This window comes from Fopius arisanus, unplaced genomic scaffold (assembly GCF_000806365.1).
Source record: "Fopius arisanus strain USDA-PBARC FA_bdor unplaced genomic scaffold, ASM80636v1 scaffold00094, whole genome shotgun sequence".
NCBI lineage: Eukaryota > Metazoa > Arthropoda > Insecta > Hymenoptera > Braconidae > Fopius > Fopius arisanus.
Window position 1 is genome coordinate 37,759 of NW_011887833.1, and position 16,582 is coordinate 54,340.

The following is a 16,582-nucleotide window of genomic DNA, read 5'->3' on the forward strand; positions in this document are numbered from 1 at the left end:
TGGAATGCCTACGTATTTGCATACGTGCAAAGTGCGGAAATTCGTCAAACTTCCTAGGACGTAATTAAAGTTGGGAGATTACGGAGGAAAATAAGATGACACAAAGATACGTATAAAATGCTTTGAGATGAATTATGGGCCTCAGTTATAGATCGTCTGCAATGAGGAGAGATTCTTTTATTTATTATCATTTAATATATTCAAAAATGTATTCTGCATTATACATTGTGCTTTTGGTGCCTTCAATATTCATGGGTGAGCCTTTTCCATTGATTTCCATTCCTGTGCTACATGCAAAACACTGAGAAAAACATTGTAAATTGTGTAGGAACGAATGCTCATATTTTGAGTCGTCAAAGAAGAATCGTTGGGGGAGAGAGTGCAATACCAGGGGAATTCCCTTATTTCGCGTCGCTCAGAGACATATTCGGGCATTTCTGCGGCGGTACAATAATCAGTCCTAAACATGTCCTCACAGCAGCTCATTGTGTATCAAAATCTGGTCCATCTCGTTTCCACGTCGCCAGCGGATTAACTTGGAGAGACGATTCTAATGCCATTATCAGTGAAGTGAGAACGTTTCAAATTCATCCGAATTATGAGGCATATACACCTAGTCGGGGACTCAGGAATGATGTCGCCGTTATTACAGTAAATTTGCAATATTTTATTTCGCACTTTTCACGTGTCACTTTATTAATCGACATCTTCTTTAAAAATTCTCAGTTGAGAAATAAACTCAGGCTTGATGGTATTCGATTGAGAGCTATGAGATTACCCACTAAAGATTACGTCGATAGATCGACTGGCATTGCCATTGGTTTGGGAAAGATAAATTCATTTTGGGACGATGATTTTAGCAGAGTTCCCAATCAAATTCAAAAATTGCATTTGATCATCGATGATGATGTCTGCCTCAAATTCGTGACGCAACCATGGAGAGATGTGCTATGTGGGGTTCATCGAGGAGCAACAATTTGTGGAGTATGAATATATATTCAATTGGATCATCCCAATATAAATTATTGAATGATTTTGAAACAAGAGGGAAATTTTTTTTTTCTTTTCGTTTAGGGTGACAGCGGGAGTCCTTTAATCGTTGGTGACTTTGTTGCGGGCATTGCATCAGCTTCGGATTGTAAAATTGGAGCTGAAGCGGTGTATGTCAACGTCTTTCATTATAAAAATTTCATTGAAAAAGTCATGAGTACTATTAATTAGTCAACCAATCCAGATAAAATTCAATTATTTCATTCACCTATCTATTTATGTATTTATATATTTATTATTGTGGTTCAATATGTCGAACATTATATATATATATATATATATATATAAATTTTCAATAAACAATTGGTCAGTTGATCAATGAGAATAGCATGTTTTCCATATTCTGACGAAATTATGCCATGGACTCATATAACTACTTGTATCCTCAATATAATATATGAACTAAAATACGTGATTGTCAAGGTTGTTGGATATCAGAATAGTAGACATGACGACTGGTTCGACTTCGACCGGAGGCATAGGATAGCAGAATGAAGAGCAACATTGCAATTTTGATCCTACGTGACCAGAATTATCGGCATTCTCGACAGTTCCACAGCGTCGATGACATGCATTAGTGCGGTCAGCTGTTGTGTATTATTCAATTTCCATCTTTTTTTATTTCATGAAATTACATGAATTATCCAAAAATGAATTATTCGATTTACCCCTCGAGTTTTTCCCACTGGTTTTTTATATTTATTACTCTTTTTATTGTCAATATCAATGGAGCGAAAATTATGAAAACGTCTATTCACTCTTATAAGGGGTTCAATGCAAAATTCGACAGACCTGACACTTCAGAGGATGCTGGCGATGAGTCATTTAATCCGGATGTCGAATTAATGACGGTGAGTTCATTATTGTATTTTTCATTAATTGAAAAGTATGACATTGATAGCATTAACCTTCCAAATTCATTGGTGACACAATATTGTCAATTGAGACGTCATTGATAATCAACAATTGGCTTCAATAATCATATAGGATTTTGTTTTATTTTTTTTTTTATTGTCTTTATCTTCGACAACTTAATTTTTGTGGATCACCACAGATTATAGATAGGATATAAAAAAAAGACGAGGGAGTGTTGAAAAAATTCAAGAGGTATAAAAACTAGCAATTCACCGGGGGTTTTGTAGACAGAGAAATAATTGCCAAATAATTTAGAAACTTTGATAATTCCAGCCGGAAATGATACGGCGAGCTGGATATCCTGCGGAGGCGCATACAGTGGTAACTGAAGATGGATATTTTCTGAAGATTCATAGAATTCCAAATAAAACAGGCTATCCAATATTTCTTCAACATGGCCTATTGAGCAGTTCTGCCGATTGGGTAATTTTGGGGAGAGGCCGAGCTTTGCGTAAATCATTTCATGAATATTATTAAAATGTTTTTTTGGATGAATCGATCATCTTTTTTCTCGTATTGTTGTAATAATTCATCTGTCACAATGTTCTTACTTTACAGCGTATTTACTAGCGGATCTAGGATACGATGTGTGGCTTGGAAATTACAGAGGTAACACATACTCTTTGGGGCACACGACTCTATCCATTAATTCTCAAGAATATTGGAATTTTTCCTGGCATGAACTGGGAATCCACGATTTACCAGCGATGCTAAATTATGTGGTCAATTACAAAAATCAACAGGTGATATATATCGGCCACTCGATGGGAACAACTGGGAGTTTTGTTATGGCAGCAGAACGTCTTGATATGCATGAAAAAATTCGATTGCTTATCAGTTTTGCACCCGTGGCCTACATGACACATATAAAAAGCCCCATCCGTATTTTTGCACCTTACATCCGTGAAATTCAAGTCCGTATACAACTGAATAAGTTATTAGATTTATATGGAATAGCGAGGTTTAACATTGCATTGCTATGTTTACAGCGCATAGAACAGTACTTTGGTCTTGATAAATTTCTACCCCGAAATTGGATAATCCATCTTCTATCGAAATATGGCTGTAATCTGACGACAAAGGAGGAAAAAGTGTGTGAAAATATTATATTTACAATAGGTGGATTTGACGCGGCGCAATTTAATTTGGTTAGTGAAATTTGAACTATTCATCAAACAACTATTAAAAATGTCTAGAGAGAGAGAGAGAGAGAGAGAGAGAATAAAAAATCTCCAGACACAATAAAGCCCTGATTATTTCCAGAGCTTTCTCCCTGTCATTACGAATCACGATCCCGCAGGTGCATCCACTAAGTGTGTGGTTCATTACCTGCAGGAAGTAAATTCTGGAAAATTCAGACAATATGACTTTGGAGAAGTGAAAAATATGGAGAAATATAATGCAATCAGTCCCCCTGATTATAATATATCGAGGATGTCTATTCCAGTGGCATTTTTCTACGGAATAAACGATTGGTTGGCTGCAGTCCAGGTGAACTAAACAATTTTTCTACAATAATTTTCCACAGTCTACTAATCAATTTATCTTTGCAGGATGTAAAACGGTTTTATAAACAATTACCAAATACAGTCGAGATTGTACAAGTTAATCATACAATGTTTAATCACCTGGACTTTCTGTGGGCCAGAGAAGCCCCAGAATTACTATACTATCAAGTACTTGATCTCATTCATGATCAAATTCAAGGGGGTAATCATTAATTGACTTTTTTTTTTAATTAAATAAGCTTTGAGTCATTGTCAATACATAATAAATCAATACGTTACTTGCCACTTAAAACTTGTTGTTGTTGGTGTTGTAATTTTAATTCGAGTGTTGGTTAACGCGGGAAAATTTGAATTTTTAATCTCACCGCACAACTTATATTTTTGCGGGAACAATTCAGTTGTCCTGTTACCCCCAATTTTTTTATAATTCAATCTTTCTATAAATTATATTGTGAATTAATATTTTATTTATGTCGTCATTAATTAATCATTCAAGAATAAGATAAAAAGAATGAAATTACCAACGACTGGTAACTCTAACCCGCCACCTACTGTCCACAAGACCTTTCAAATGCTCCTCTGGTTCTCAGACTATTTGTCACGGCTCACGGTCAAGTAAAGAAGCGCGGGCTGTAGTTCGAAGTTGTAGTTTGGAAGGCACGCGCTACGCATCATCTCCAGTGAATCCCGCCAACAACCAACAAAACACCAACCGAAATCTCCCCCAACCGATTGTTTACCACCGACTAAAAGTAATCGAGCACCGATGGATTCAGTGTGACTTTAAGTGTGAAATTGGAAAAAAAACTCAAGCCAGCAAATTTTCCCCGAAAAAAAAAGTGTCGATCCGAAAAAAAGAAACACTGAAACATTCATCACGAGTGAGTATCATTTCTGAATTATTCAATATCTTATTGTTCGAGGCATCGATTTTTCTTCTCCCCTCGTGTTAAAAATGCGCAGTGCTCCAAAAATTCTGAATTGCGTGGCTGATAAGGCGAATTGTTGGGCCCACGAGATTCAGCAATATTTCCACAAATTTTCGAATTTACCTGGGGCTCGACCGCCGGGAGAAAAAAATCAAGACCTTGAGGGCTTTTCACCGTTTTACCTGAGTAATCTTCACCTGCATTTTCACGATTTTACTGGTATCCCGTTGTGAATTCCCATCCGTTGTTCAAAAACTACCTGCTAGGATGTACTCAGGTAAAATGTCTATTGAACCTGTGGAAACCTCGGGGTCTAATCGCATTTTCCGAGGAAAATACTTGGTCCTTGGTCAAGACCTTTCAATTATTAGGTACATTTCCAGGGAGTTTTAGAGGTGTCAATATATTTGGGTGAAGAGCCCGAATAAAATGCATGTACAAAGTTTCAAGGATATATTTAAAATCTCTGCTCGCTCAGAAGAAACTCGTTGATAATGGGAATCAAATGAATTCATGACGCGTCAAAAAATCATTGTTCGTTCCATTAATTTGTTTCCAAGATTGGGTAGAGATGGGACGAGTCTGCCAACCCTAAAGGGATAATACGAATTTGGAATGCGAGTTCTTGTATATTTATGGTTGACTTTACTTGAGGAATCATTAATTCTCCGAGGGTCGCTATTTTTGGAGGAAAAGTCTAGATGGATTTTTTGGGGAACGAGTAACTAGCGAAAGCATTTTCTCTCAAAATTCCTCGTATTCTGAGATGAATCATTAATTTTTTCAATCTGATTGTCAACCTTCAATTAAATATCAATTTTTTAAGTTGTTATTTCATTTTTAATTTTTCGATAGAATGGAATGAGGTTTTCAGAGAAAAAATTCATTAACCCCAAGTATATCTACAATATCGATCACATGGACAATGCGGTCTATCGAATAACTGAAAAATGGGAAAAAAAATTCATCCGTCCGTGAAATAATAATCTTCCCTGGGAGCGACGGATAAAACATTTCATGCTGGAGTTTCGAAAACCGCACAAAGAAAGAATGCGTGCTGAAAAATATTTACATGGTTTTTGGGCGGCTTTCAGTTCACAGAATTCCTCGCGGACGTAAATAACTCCCTTTTAAGTACCGAAAAGAACCAAAAGATGATAATCCCCTTTCGACTGGCATTTCAATGCCAACTTGAATTTTCATTGAATAAAAGTTCACTCTTCCTACGAATAATTCAGTTTTCACCTTTTTTCACCTTTAGCATTCTCACAATAATTGATTGATTAAATGATTGCTATTATTTACCACATTCTAATTATAATTATAATTATTAGCAGAATTCTCATCTTCATTTAATTCATTGATTTTCCAGAATTTTGAATAGAAAATCTTGAATTGAATTTCAAAAATGAAAAAAATCTTTTAAAAGAATTAAATGAATTAAATAATGATTGATGTGATAAATAAATGGACATCTGCCGCAACGAAATGAACATAAAAGTAAATAGCAATTGTAACGTCTCGATGAATAGTTCAGTGAATCAAATAATTGCCAACAATTTAAATATCAGGAAGCCCACACACGACTCATTACCCAGTGATTTATCAAATCATACGAAATACATTGTAATTCAATGGAGTATAATGAAAAGGAAAAAACATTCGAGTAGACAATTTGGGGTGTCACTGAATGGTATTTGAGTACATTGGAGTAGTCTTGAGCCTGAAAAGGCCCATGTTTTATTCGTCCTGTACCTCGGGTCTTACATGCTCACTTGAACAGCTGTGTTGTTACAACAATGGGAGATTTCTTTTTTTTTTCAATGCTACGCACCACCCCATCAGTTTTGATCCCATAACTGGGCATCAAATTCAATGACAAAGAACCAAAAAGTCACTCTTGTCCACCCAAAAGTCCTCTCGTTATTCACATATATATCATATATTCATTTAATTTTTCTACATTCTAATCATTCATTGAGTTCATTATTTTTATATACACATACTACGATATTTTATTTTTATTATATATTGTTAATTAGCAAAAACTTTTCTATGAAGCCAAACGTTAATTCTCTCTCGTTAATAATTCATTCCATTAATTAATTGACCAAACAAGGACTTCGTCTCAGCAGTTTTCACATTTTTTTTCTACCGTATTTTCTCTCTTTTTTCTTCCACGTGTTTTCAGACACTCTTGAGATGACGAGTAATGGCTTTCGGTATCGAATGAAAGGAAGTTCTGGCTTTCGTTTTCGTCGCTGAGGCATGAGGGGGAGGATGAGGTTGAAAGGGGCGGCGGGTGGAGGGGGTTGGGGGGTGTGGGGGGCAAATATTGAGAGGATATCCCGTGAACGGATCATTGTTCTCGATGTTTATTGGTGGGTTTTTGTTTGAGTGTTGGGTGTTGAAAATTTTATGATGACCATTTATTTCTCTCGTCTGACAGCCACGTCGACATATGAACGTTTTTTTTTTTTTATTTTCACAACATAATTGTAAATTATAAACAATAAAATACTCCTAGAAAATATGCAGACGACATAATATTGTAAATGTTGAGATTATTTTATAATCTCCCGGAATATTCTGGAATTATCGCATAAACATCTTCAGGTAAATGATATAAGGAACAAGTCGAAGTTCAGTTTAAACAAATAATTAACTCTGCCTCGGCGCCTCGGCATTTCAATTCGCGAAAAGTTTACATCCAAATTAATTCTGTACTAATTAGCAACGGAAGGAACAAGCCCTTATAATTTTCCACGTTTTTCCCAATTACAGCTTGAGAAAAAAATGAATAATAAGTTCCTTTCGGTTTATTAAACATTCAACCGAACATGAAAAATAGAACTCATTCTCCACCCGAAAAATCCACTCAAATATTCATCTGCTAAAGGGTATGAAAAGCCCATGAATATTCAATTCCCTCAAATATTTCAGGTCTGAAAAATCCCCAGAGCTTCCAACACCCGTCGAACCAAATTTCCCCCAGGGTAACAAATTACTCCAGTGGAAAATGTCAGCTTTCTTCCACCAAAATAAATCACTGCAAGTCGAATTACTCAAAATTTAAAAATCCAATATTTTCAATTGAATTAATGCTGCCAGAACTCTCAATTAGATGAACTGTTATTAGAAATCATAATTAGGAACGGAATTAATAGGATTGATCAACGGGATTGATTTTTCAAACGCCGACTCCATGAGATTTCAGCAATAGAAAAATCCTGCGAGAGTTTCTCATCCCCAGGAATATTTCATGAGCCCCTAAATCCATCCAAACATTCCCAATATCTATCGGAATATTCAGTAAATGTAATCTCGGCTGGGAGAATTACTCCACAGTAGTACTCAATTTCGAATTTTTCAATTTCAGTGAATACCTCTTTGATTTTCATCCTCTCCTGATACTTTTTTGAAAATTTCAAATTTCAAATATAATGGAAAGACATCATCTAGTGTCTCGTGTCATCGTGGGAGCGTGTCTCATACGGGGGAAATATAACATTTGTCTCCTCAATGATGAGGGAACCCCAGTACCAATGAATTATTCCTATTCCAATGCACTTCTAGTCATACGGATAATGCGGGGATGACGAATGACTTGGGGTCGAAAATCCCGGGGATCTCATACGGGCGAGAAAAATTCTTTCATGATGACGTCATGTATGAAATAAATTGCAATTCTTCTCTGAAATTCATTTGAATTTTTCCTAATTACTCATTGTGCTTGGTAATTAAATCTCATCGGTTTAATGCTGATAAAGCATTTCATATCAGACATTTTTCCTCATTGGGATTTGATGATTGATATTTTTTGAAAGGTAACACGTGAAATTTAATACATTCAAAAATACATTTATCATTACAATTAAACAATTGGAATTGCGTTATGAACGAATAACAGAAAGATGAAAATAATTGAATTATTTATATATTAATTGTTTTTATATATAATTTATTCATTTCAATAAATTGTACTCTTCGCAGATTTATAATACAATTTACTGGAATGTCCGGGTAAATAAAAAAAATCAAATGACACTTTTATACCAATTTCGTCGACCAATTTTTTTTATTGGATTAGGTACCTGAATAGTGCGGTAATTTTAATAGAATATTTCTCGACTAGAACCAGCGGAAAGCGCATACCACAAGTCTTTTAATTATTCAAAGACATCGATTCTCTCGATTGAAGGTATTGTGGAACATAAACGTCTACCGCCACGGTTTATCCTAGTGTTTTTCCAAGCAGATGAATAATTTTTCAAAGACCAACCTGAGTTTGTTGGCTACATACCGGTGTATTACAGTCTTTCAGTTCTTTCCAAAGCAATTGCCTTGATCGTCGTCATAGGCGTCTTTGTGTCTGCTCTTCCTCCGCAAGTACTCCCTTTCTATAAAACTTCGTCGACGAATAAAAAACGAGTTTCCCTTTTTTTGTTCGTACAGTGTATTTTTAGATGCGTTAAAAAAGAATACGGGGGAGGTCTTAGGGTGAGAATAACTCCGAGGGAAAGGAAATTTAGCGCTTTTTTTCTTTTTCCTTTTTTGAAAGGATTCACCGAATCCGTGGAATTTTTTCATTTTTCTTAATTTATTGAAACTTCAATTACAAGGATAATAAATCAAATAAAATATAAATATGAATGCTCAATTTGTATAATCATTGGAGCAATGTAAAAAAAAATGTGTGAACGATGGTCATAACACCTCTGATTTATTTGTGTTGCAGGATTGACGTGAAAAGAAACATAAAAATGAAAAAGTTAACGACTGTTGCCCTCGAGCTATTGATGTATTGGCTACTGGTGCAGCCGTCCAGTCAAGCGTCAATGCAAGCTGCCACAGTGTCATCACCAGGGAGCAGAGGTCGTCCAGCAAAGAATAATACCACTGAGACAAACATCTGTGATCTCAAGCTGGAAAAAGCCCCAGTATTCTGTCACTGCGATACAATCGATTTGCACAGAGCAACGGAAAGCAAATGTGTGGTACTTGATGTACTCAAAGTCGACGATCCCATTTGGGAAATCATTGCAATGTCACAACCAAAACTACAGAATCTCGAGCTCGTTGTGAGAGCTGGCAGTGATATGAGTTACGTACCCACTAAGACACTCAGAGTACTCAGAAATTTGACTCGCATTGAACTCAAAGATGCTAATATCGGGGAACTCGTTGAGAAGGCGTTCAGTGATATTCAGAGTCTCACTGCTATACACGTCAGAAGATGTTCAATAGTTCACCTGAAAAAATATGCTTTTGGAAATATGACGAAACTCGATGCCATTTTTCTCGATGAAAATCGCATTCACGAGATCAACAGGTTATTATCATTTTTTTTTTTCAACTTATTTACTTTTTATTTTTTTTCATTTATTCATCTGATTGTTGTGATTGTGATTGTTACTGCTAAATGAAATATGAGTTTAATCAAATATATTTTTTGGCGAATTAATCATTGATTTTTCACTTTCAGAGACGTATTTGTAAATCTTCCATCCCTTAAGAAACTCGTGATAAACAAAAATAACTTGACACTGATTCACGACAAGGCACTAAAACACTTGTCAACTCTGGAAGTCCTCGAGTTGAGGGAAAACAAAATATCCGTGATAACGAGTGACACATTTGCGGGTCTGAAGAGTCTCAAACACCTCAGCCTCAGTGGCAATGTCATAGAGATGATCGGTGATAAAACATTTGTAGAAGTTCCAGAGCTGCAAGTGCTTGAGTTGGATCAGAATAAGATTGAATTCGTCGTGAACGGTGCACTCGAGGGATTGAGAAATCTACGAAAATTGAGTCTGAGTGATAATAAACTTGTTAGACTGGGAACCGACATTTTATCTGGCACACCATCGCTTAATTTTCTCGATCTCAGGAGCAATGCACTCAAGACTATAACTTTCGAGCACATCAAGCCAATCTTGCAAGAGTTGTATAATGCTACGGGTCATTTGTACTTGGATGGTGAGTCTAATATATTTTTTATCATCATTCACGCGAAAATTCATCGATTTCATTGCAACCTGCGACGAGTCCGATGAAAAATCACTCCATTTATCGATTTTTCTCTAAACCTACCGATCTAAAAAATCCACAATCTACATTTAAAGTAGATTTATTACGATAAAGATAAGTGGGTAATTGTGGACTCGTTTCTGCTGTGGAATAGTAATTCACTATCGAGGGGATGTCAAGTAAAAACTCGGCAAATGGTTTTTTCATGACCCAAATAACATAAAAATTCCCAACGAGTGCATTAATTTCAGCTATTCTCAAGATATAATCGTCCACTACATAAAAGGAGCCGAAGGCATTGAATGCGCGACCGAAAGAAATATCGAAGTTCTCTTGAAATCGATTTATTCCGGCCCTTTTCTCCTGTAAATCAACTTTTATTCGAGAATAAGCGAGATTCAATCGCCTGTCGATATTAAACTATTCATTGAAATTATTAAAGGAGAGATTGAACCAGATCCATTAATGCCGCGAATTTCTGTTTAACTCTTCGCTGTTCACAAGATCTAACGAGCATTTTAAATGATTTCATTCAAAATTCACTTCGAATCCATCAGTTTGATAACCCGAAATGCAGTACAAATCACAGTCTCTCCGCGATTATTGCCGCCCGCACAATCAATTGCTAACGAGAGAAAATATTTTCCATTTAAATTTACGTTTTTCCGCAAATTGTCGCTGGAATTGACGTAAAAACTCCCCACATTTGCGTTTTATAATTATTTATTGTGGTGGTGCGGAAAAGCCGATATTTTTCCACGTTAATCCTATCGTAAGCTTGTCAGAAAAATGAAAAAACATTAATTTTGGCTATACGTGGGTGTAGAGCGCTCTTAACAAAAAAACTCTCATATGCAGCCGCAATATTGAGGAACTTCATAAATGCTCGAAATTTCAACAAAACTCGAGTGTTTACTCCGATCACTCCCTCCCAGAGCCACCCCTTTCCCATTGGAAAAGCCTGTAGTATCAGAAAATCGAGCATACACGACCCCAACAACGTAATCAGCCATTACTACCAGTATTACACTTGATTACAGGGTAAAGTCACCATGTACCTCATCCATGGGCCTCAAGCACCGTTTATTCCGCGTCACATAGCATATAGGCGTGTCTCCTGAGTTCTCCAGCTCCATCATCGATAATAAACCGGTCTCTCCCTCGATTCAGTGGAGAAAAAAAAACCCTTCAGGTTTATGCGTAATGCACTACCTCGAATTGAGAACAATAACCCGTTGATTTTGCATTCGGAGGGTCACGAACCAGAGGGATATCGAATTCACAAACCCCTTTAGGTCTTTTTAGTCTCATCCTTGGCTCTCGTAATCCCCTTCGCCACGCGTCTCACGTATGCTGCTTTATACCAACCCCCGTAGTTTAACTTCACAAAAACCAGGGCGAATCCTTTATCAAATATTATGATACGTTTTATCTCTCATACTGGCAATTTCCGCATTACAGGGGAGACTCTGGCAAATTGCAACGTCTTCTATCGTTGATAACTGATGATAAATAATTTTTATGCGAATAAATGGATTTGTTCCTTGGATTCTGAGATATTGGCTAAAGACTCGCCTCGGAAAAAATTGACTTTCCAGGAATTATGTGCAACGTTTTTATCTCACTGAATTTATGATTCGGGGGAAATATTTTGAGAGAGGATTTGGAATTATCAGACGACACGGGGGAATAAAACACAATTTTATCGAGAAAGACTTCGCTCATGGGTTTGGAAATAATGATTTTCCCCACAAATAATTCAGTGAAAAATTTTTCATTCGCAGACTTAGACCTTCGTCGAAGCTTCCATTCGCATGTCGCCGAGTAGGCGTGCCCCTATATTAGGTTTTAATCATTTAGGGGATGAAATTTCAGGGAAGGCGTGGTACGTCTGCTTCCCCTGCCGGGGGTAACACCCCTTCCTGTCTACCCTGTCTGCTTTTTCGTGTATCACTCCTGACCCCCGGGAAAAATTGCCCGAGGCAAATTCACCCCCTGTGCCTCAATATTTTCTGATTTTTCGGTGGGGAAAAGATTTTTATATTTTTACCCCAAAGATTTTCAACTCGAGGGGGAATTTACTCCAGGGATTTAACACATATTTTAAAGATCTAATGTTGGGTGAGATGGAGAGATTGGCCCTTGGCTACACCTGGCCTTTCTTTTTCCCAACTGCTTTTACCTGGAGGGGGGGGGGGGAGGCAAAAAAGGTACACGGGCTAGATAGGACCCATCCCCTTGTTACCCAGCGGGTGGTGTGCCTCGTTGCCAATAACCTGAGGGACAATACAATTACATGAAGCTTTGGAGAGTCCCCACAAAAGCGCAATCGGGGAAAATAAATTTGGAAAATTTATGGGGTCTGCGTAGGACATCCGCCAAAATAAAAAAACTCCATTTGTTGTAAAAAGAATGGACCGGAGAATATTTTCAGATTAATTCCATTAAAATAATTTCTGTGAAATTGTGGATTTGATTATATATTATATTTTGGCTCGATTAAATTTCAGATAACAAGTTCATCTGTGACTGCAGACTGGCGTGGATATTCGGGGTCAGGAATGAAACTTCTAACAAAGTTCTGAGGGACTCACTGGGATCACTCACTTGCTTCCTGGAGAGCCAGGACGAAAATATCGACGATTACGACGTTGAGAATAATGAGACGGGTATCGAAGTCAAACAGAATTCAGGTATTTGAGATTTTTTATTGATTTTAATTTTCATTTCATTTGAGAGATGAATCTTTAGACATTCAACGAACATCTCCCTCTTTTCAAAAGATTAATGATGCGAGGGGAAAACCTAATGATTCACTGAGTGAAAGGATGAAAGGACTGGGAGTTCTTCCCGCAGACAAATGATCATGTGGAAAGATCCATTTTCATCATTTTCTAATTCATTCTACTTCTTCATTCTGTATCTAGCTCTCTGACACTTAATCCGCTTCGATAAGTTAATCAACGAACAATTAATTACGTCTATAATTCTAATAAAACCTTCAAGAGCGGGAAACCTTTAAAAATAAAAATAATGCTTAGAGGCAGAGAAAAATTCAGTTTTTCAACAACAAACAGCAACAATAAATAATAAAATCCCTGAAAGCCGGAGAAATGTAAAAAAAATAGTTTTTCATCGACTCACAGGCACAGAGTAATTAAAAATTGCTGAGAAAGTAATCAACGGTAAATATTGATTCGCCAGCCGGCAACTCGTTAAAACTGAAATAAATTCCCATGAATTTTTAACAAATCCGTGAATGTTTGACAATTGAAATGCGATGAAGATGAGATTAGCATGGGAACATCTCCATTGAATTGAGGAACTGATTATCCGTTGAGATAGAGGATTTCCTGATGTGATGTTCTCAGCTGAGGCCTCAGCATCCTTTATTTGTCTTCCAGACCTCCAGTTGAATAAAAAAAAACTCTGAGAGAACATGTGCAATTTGTCGGGAGGGAAGAGGATTCTTATAATGTGTTTCTCATTTATCTTTTTAATCGCCATACATGACACATACTCTCGAATGTGGACACCATCAGCATTCTTTGAAGGCGTGAAATTATCATGGAGAGATGCGGATCGCGTCTTGGGTTTCTTGGTTTATCATAAATAGGCCATTCCTTCGTGATTAGATCACCCTTTTTCCTGGATTCTGGATTTGCTATAAAAATTTATTCGTTGATTTCCTATTTTATTTTCTCTGTTGGAATTTTTTTTTTCACGAGCATTCTCGCAAATGAATGTTATTTTTATTAAAATTCTTAAGCAAATGGAATTAGAGAATTTAGGAGGTATATCGAGACCATTCTGTAGATTTTTATTTATATTTCTACGAGTCAGCCAACGAATACTGAAATACAGTTGAAACTGCGAAGGAATCCTCGAAATGTCAACAGGATATGAAGCCGTAAAACGTCTATTGCCTACAAATTTCCTCGAAAACGAGAATATCCAATTTATTAAAAATTGAGATCCATTTGTCAATCACGTGCATGAACGAAAACTTTGGCCTCTCGTTTTCCGAAATTATCCTGATCCAAATAGTTATTCCAAGCTTTCCCGAATTTCCCAGAAATTTGAATGGATATAAACTTTCAGAATGTATAAATTGTAAAAATACTGGTGTCAATTTCAATCAGAAAATTAGTGATCTATTCATTACCTCCCGCCGCGTTTTAATTCCGCGTTTCAATTTGGTGAAACATTTCTGCCTGAAAGTTCTTAACTTTTTTTCTTGCCCTCCACTCGTCGCTCCTGTTGTCAGATATTCTGGAACTGACAGAGAGTATTAAAATTTCGAGGATTTAATTGCCACTCGGGGAAGAAACAAATTTTTCACGATTCCAAAAATCGTGGAATTGAAAATTCCAAGGGTTTTCCGTTGGGAGAAATTTCCAGCGTGTAACTGTAAAGACGAGTGCTGTATCGATTTCCTCGGAAATAACTCGACATTAAATTTCCACACCGTGCTATGACTCAAAGCACTAGTTATGGATCCACTTCTCATAATTGACGTGATCTCACCAATTTACAAATGCATAAACGAATAAAATGGAACCCCTCCCATCATCCGCACCCTCTCAGTCGTTTTTCTCGTCTTGTCAACTATTCCGTAACGAAATAAATCTCTTAAGGGCGTAGAGAGCAATGGATGAGTCATCCCTGTTCTAATTTCAGTACTGATCATTAATTTTTCCTCGAGGTTGGCATGCGAAAAAATTCACATCGAAAACCACCAATTGGCTGTGAAAATTTCAAGATTTACCGAAAAATTTGATTACAACGGTAAATGTCTGTATTTTATTTTTAAATATCAATTTTTTAAATTGAAGGCGAGTCCTACGAAATCAGCAAGAAAGAAAATGCTGAGAACGAAGACGAGGACGAGACCGAGGACGAAAATAATCCGAATTCTGAATCCGAAGGTGGAAAGGTGAGTTCCACATAAATCCCTGTTTAGTCCAAATAAATGATTAATGGATAATTAATGGATGTTCATTGCCCTGAAATATCAGTTGCAGAAAATTGATGGAAAGCTGGGCTACATCAAGCACATATCGGACCTGAAATTCGACGATCTGCCGTGTCCAGAGCAGCAGGAGGCAGTGGGATCTGAGCAGTCATCTAGTCGCCGGGAAAACGCACCGATGCAGACGTCATCAGGGATCAAGACACAAATTACTCTATCGTCGTGCGTTCAACTTGTCATTACAATCGTTGCACTAGCTGTCATGTGAATTTTAATCGAGAGAACGGAAGAAACAGTATTTATCCATTGTTCCCATCCCCCCCTCCCCCACGAAAGTTGCCAAAACCTTATTTGTCATTGTACTATTAAGTCTGATGAGAAATTAATGAATAAGTTCACTTTGTATTAAATTTACTTTTTCTACGCGCATTTATTTTTCATTTTAGGTAAAATAATCACAGATGACTATGATACTCAAACCTGTTGCAGTTGTGCAACGACTTTTGTAACTTTATTGGTAAATAATTTATTAATAAATTAATTAATAAATATTAAGGTGCAAAAAGTTTCTGATGAGTTTTAGTAGGAAGAAGTTTGGCAGCCTGCTTTTTAATTTTCTCTTCTGAGAGAAATTATTCTGGGATTTTTGGAAATTCCAGGCAATTACTGATTTATTTCATGTGCCTGGAGCCTAGACAAATTTCAGGTCCTGGTCGTTTTGTAAGATTTAATTCAATAAAATGTCAATGGATGAATCGCATTATTTGAGAAAAAATAATTTGATATCGATTTGGTACTATGGAATTATCTGGCGAATTATTCACGGCAATTGAACAATGGGTTATTGAATTCCCGAATTTCTTTTCATATCGTCGGTTATCAAATTATTGATGATATCGAAACTTAAATCGCAAAATCAGTTCTCTCTCCCCAGCGAATCCAGTACGTCAAATCAACTGCCGATTCGAAGGTCGACAATGCAAATACCACGTAACGCAAATAGTTGCAATAATAATTCACATAAAAAAAAAGAGACAGCCTTCAAGCAAATATATTCCATAATTTTCGTAGACAAACGGATCATATTTTGAATATTTTCCGAATACTTTCCGAATATTTGTCGAATACTTTTGACCGCGTGGGGACGAGAACTCGACTATTTAATGCATATGTTTTGA

General features: G+C 36.6%; 3 protein-coding genes across 3 annotated transcripts; all 3 read left to right on the forward strand.

Moving 5' to 3' along the window:
* The first annotated feature begins 162 nt into the window (after window positions 1-162).
* Window positions 163-1,303, forward strand: LOC105270726 (chymotrypsin-1). The gene is made up of 4 exons (XM_011311849.1): window positions 163-255; window positions 329-651; window positions 727-984; window positions 1,075-1,303. Exons 1-4 carry the CDS (start codon window positions 207-209, stop codon window positions 1,219-1,221), a joined length of 777 nt encoding a protein of 258 aa, XP_011310151.1. The 5' UTR covers window positions 163-206; the 3' UTR covers window positions 1,222-1,303.
* Window positions 1,304-1,572: 269 nt separating this feature from the next.
* LOC105270727 (lipase 3) lies at window positions 1,573-3,765 on the forward strand. The gene is made up of 6 exons (XM_011311850.1): window positions 1,573-1,901; window positions 2,239-2,416; window positions 2,524-2,879; window positions 2,955-3,113; window positions 3,229-3,456; window positions 3,519-3,765. Exons 1-6 carry the CDS (start codon window positions 1,686-1,688, stop codon window positions 3,684-3,686), a joined length of 1,305 nt encoding a protein of 434 aa, XP_011310152.1. The 5' UTR covers window positions 1,573-1,685; the 3' UTR covers window positions 3,687-3,765.
* Window positions 3,766-4,076: 311 nt separating this feature from the next.
* Window positions 4,077-16,109, forward strand: LOC105270728 (connectin). The gene is made up of 6 exons (XM_011311851.1): window positions 4,077-4,354; window positions 9,141-9,734; window positions 9,888-10,381; window positions 12,943-13,125; window positions 15,268-15,368; window positions 15,451-16,109. Exons 2-6 carry the CDS (start codon window positions 9,166-9,168, stop codon window positions 15,670-15,672), a joined length of 1,569 nt encoding a protein of 522 aa, XP_011310153.1. The 5' UTR covers window positions 4,077-4,354; window positions 9,141-9,165; the 3' UTR covers window positions 15,673-16,109.
* Window positions 16,110-16,582: the final 473 nt, after the last annotated feature.

Coding starts and splice junctions, on each gene's coding strand:
- LOC105270726 (XM_011311849.1), top strand. CDS start 207: ATGTATTCTGCATTATACATTGTGCTTTTGGTGCCTTCAATATTCATG. Junction 256..328: donor GGTGCCTTCAATATTCATGG/GTGAGCCTTTTC, acceptor TAAATTGTGTAG/GAACGAATGCTCATATTTTG. Junction 985..1,074: donor GAGGAGCAACAATTTGTGGA/GTATGAATATAT, acceptor CTTTTCGTTTAG/GGTGACAGCGGGAGTCCTTT.
- LOC105270727 (XM_011311850.1), top strand. CDS start 1,686: ATGAATTATCCAAAAATGAATTATTCGATTTACCCCTCGAGTTTTTCC. Junction 2,417..2,523: donor GGGGAGAGGCCGAGCTTTGC/GTAAATCATTTC, acceptor CTTACTTTACAG/CGTATTTACTAGCGGATCTA. Junction 3,457..3,518: donor ATTGGTTGGCTGCAGTCCAG/GTGAACTAAACA, acceptor TTATCTTTGCAG/GATGTAAAACGGTTTTATAA.
- LOC105270728 (XM_011311851.1), top strand. CDS start 9,166: ATGAAAAAGTTAACGACTGTTGCCCTCGAGCTATTGATGTATTGGCTA. Junction 9,735..9,887: donor CGCATTCACGAGATCAACAG/GTTATTATCATT, acceptor TTTCACTTTCAG/AGACGTATTTGTAAATCTTC. Junction 13,126..15,267: donor CGAAGTCAAACAGAATTCAG/GTATTTGAGATT, acceptor TTTAAATTGAAG/GCGAGTCCTACGAAATCAGC.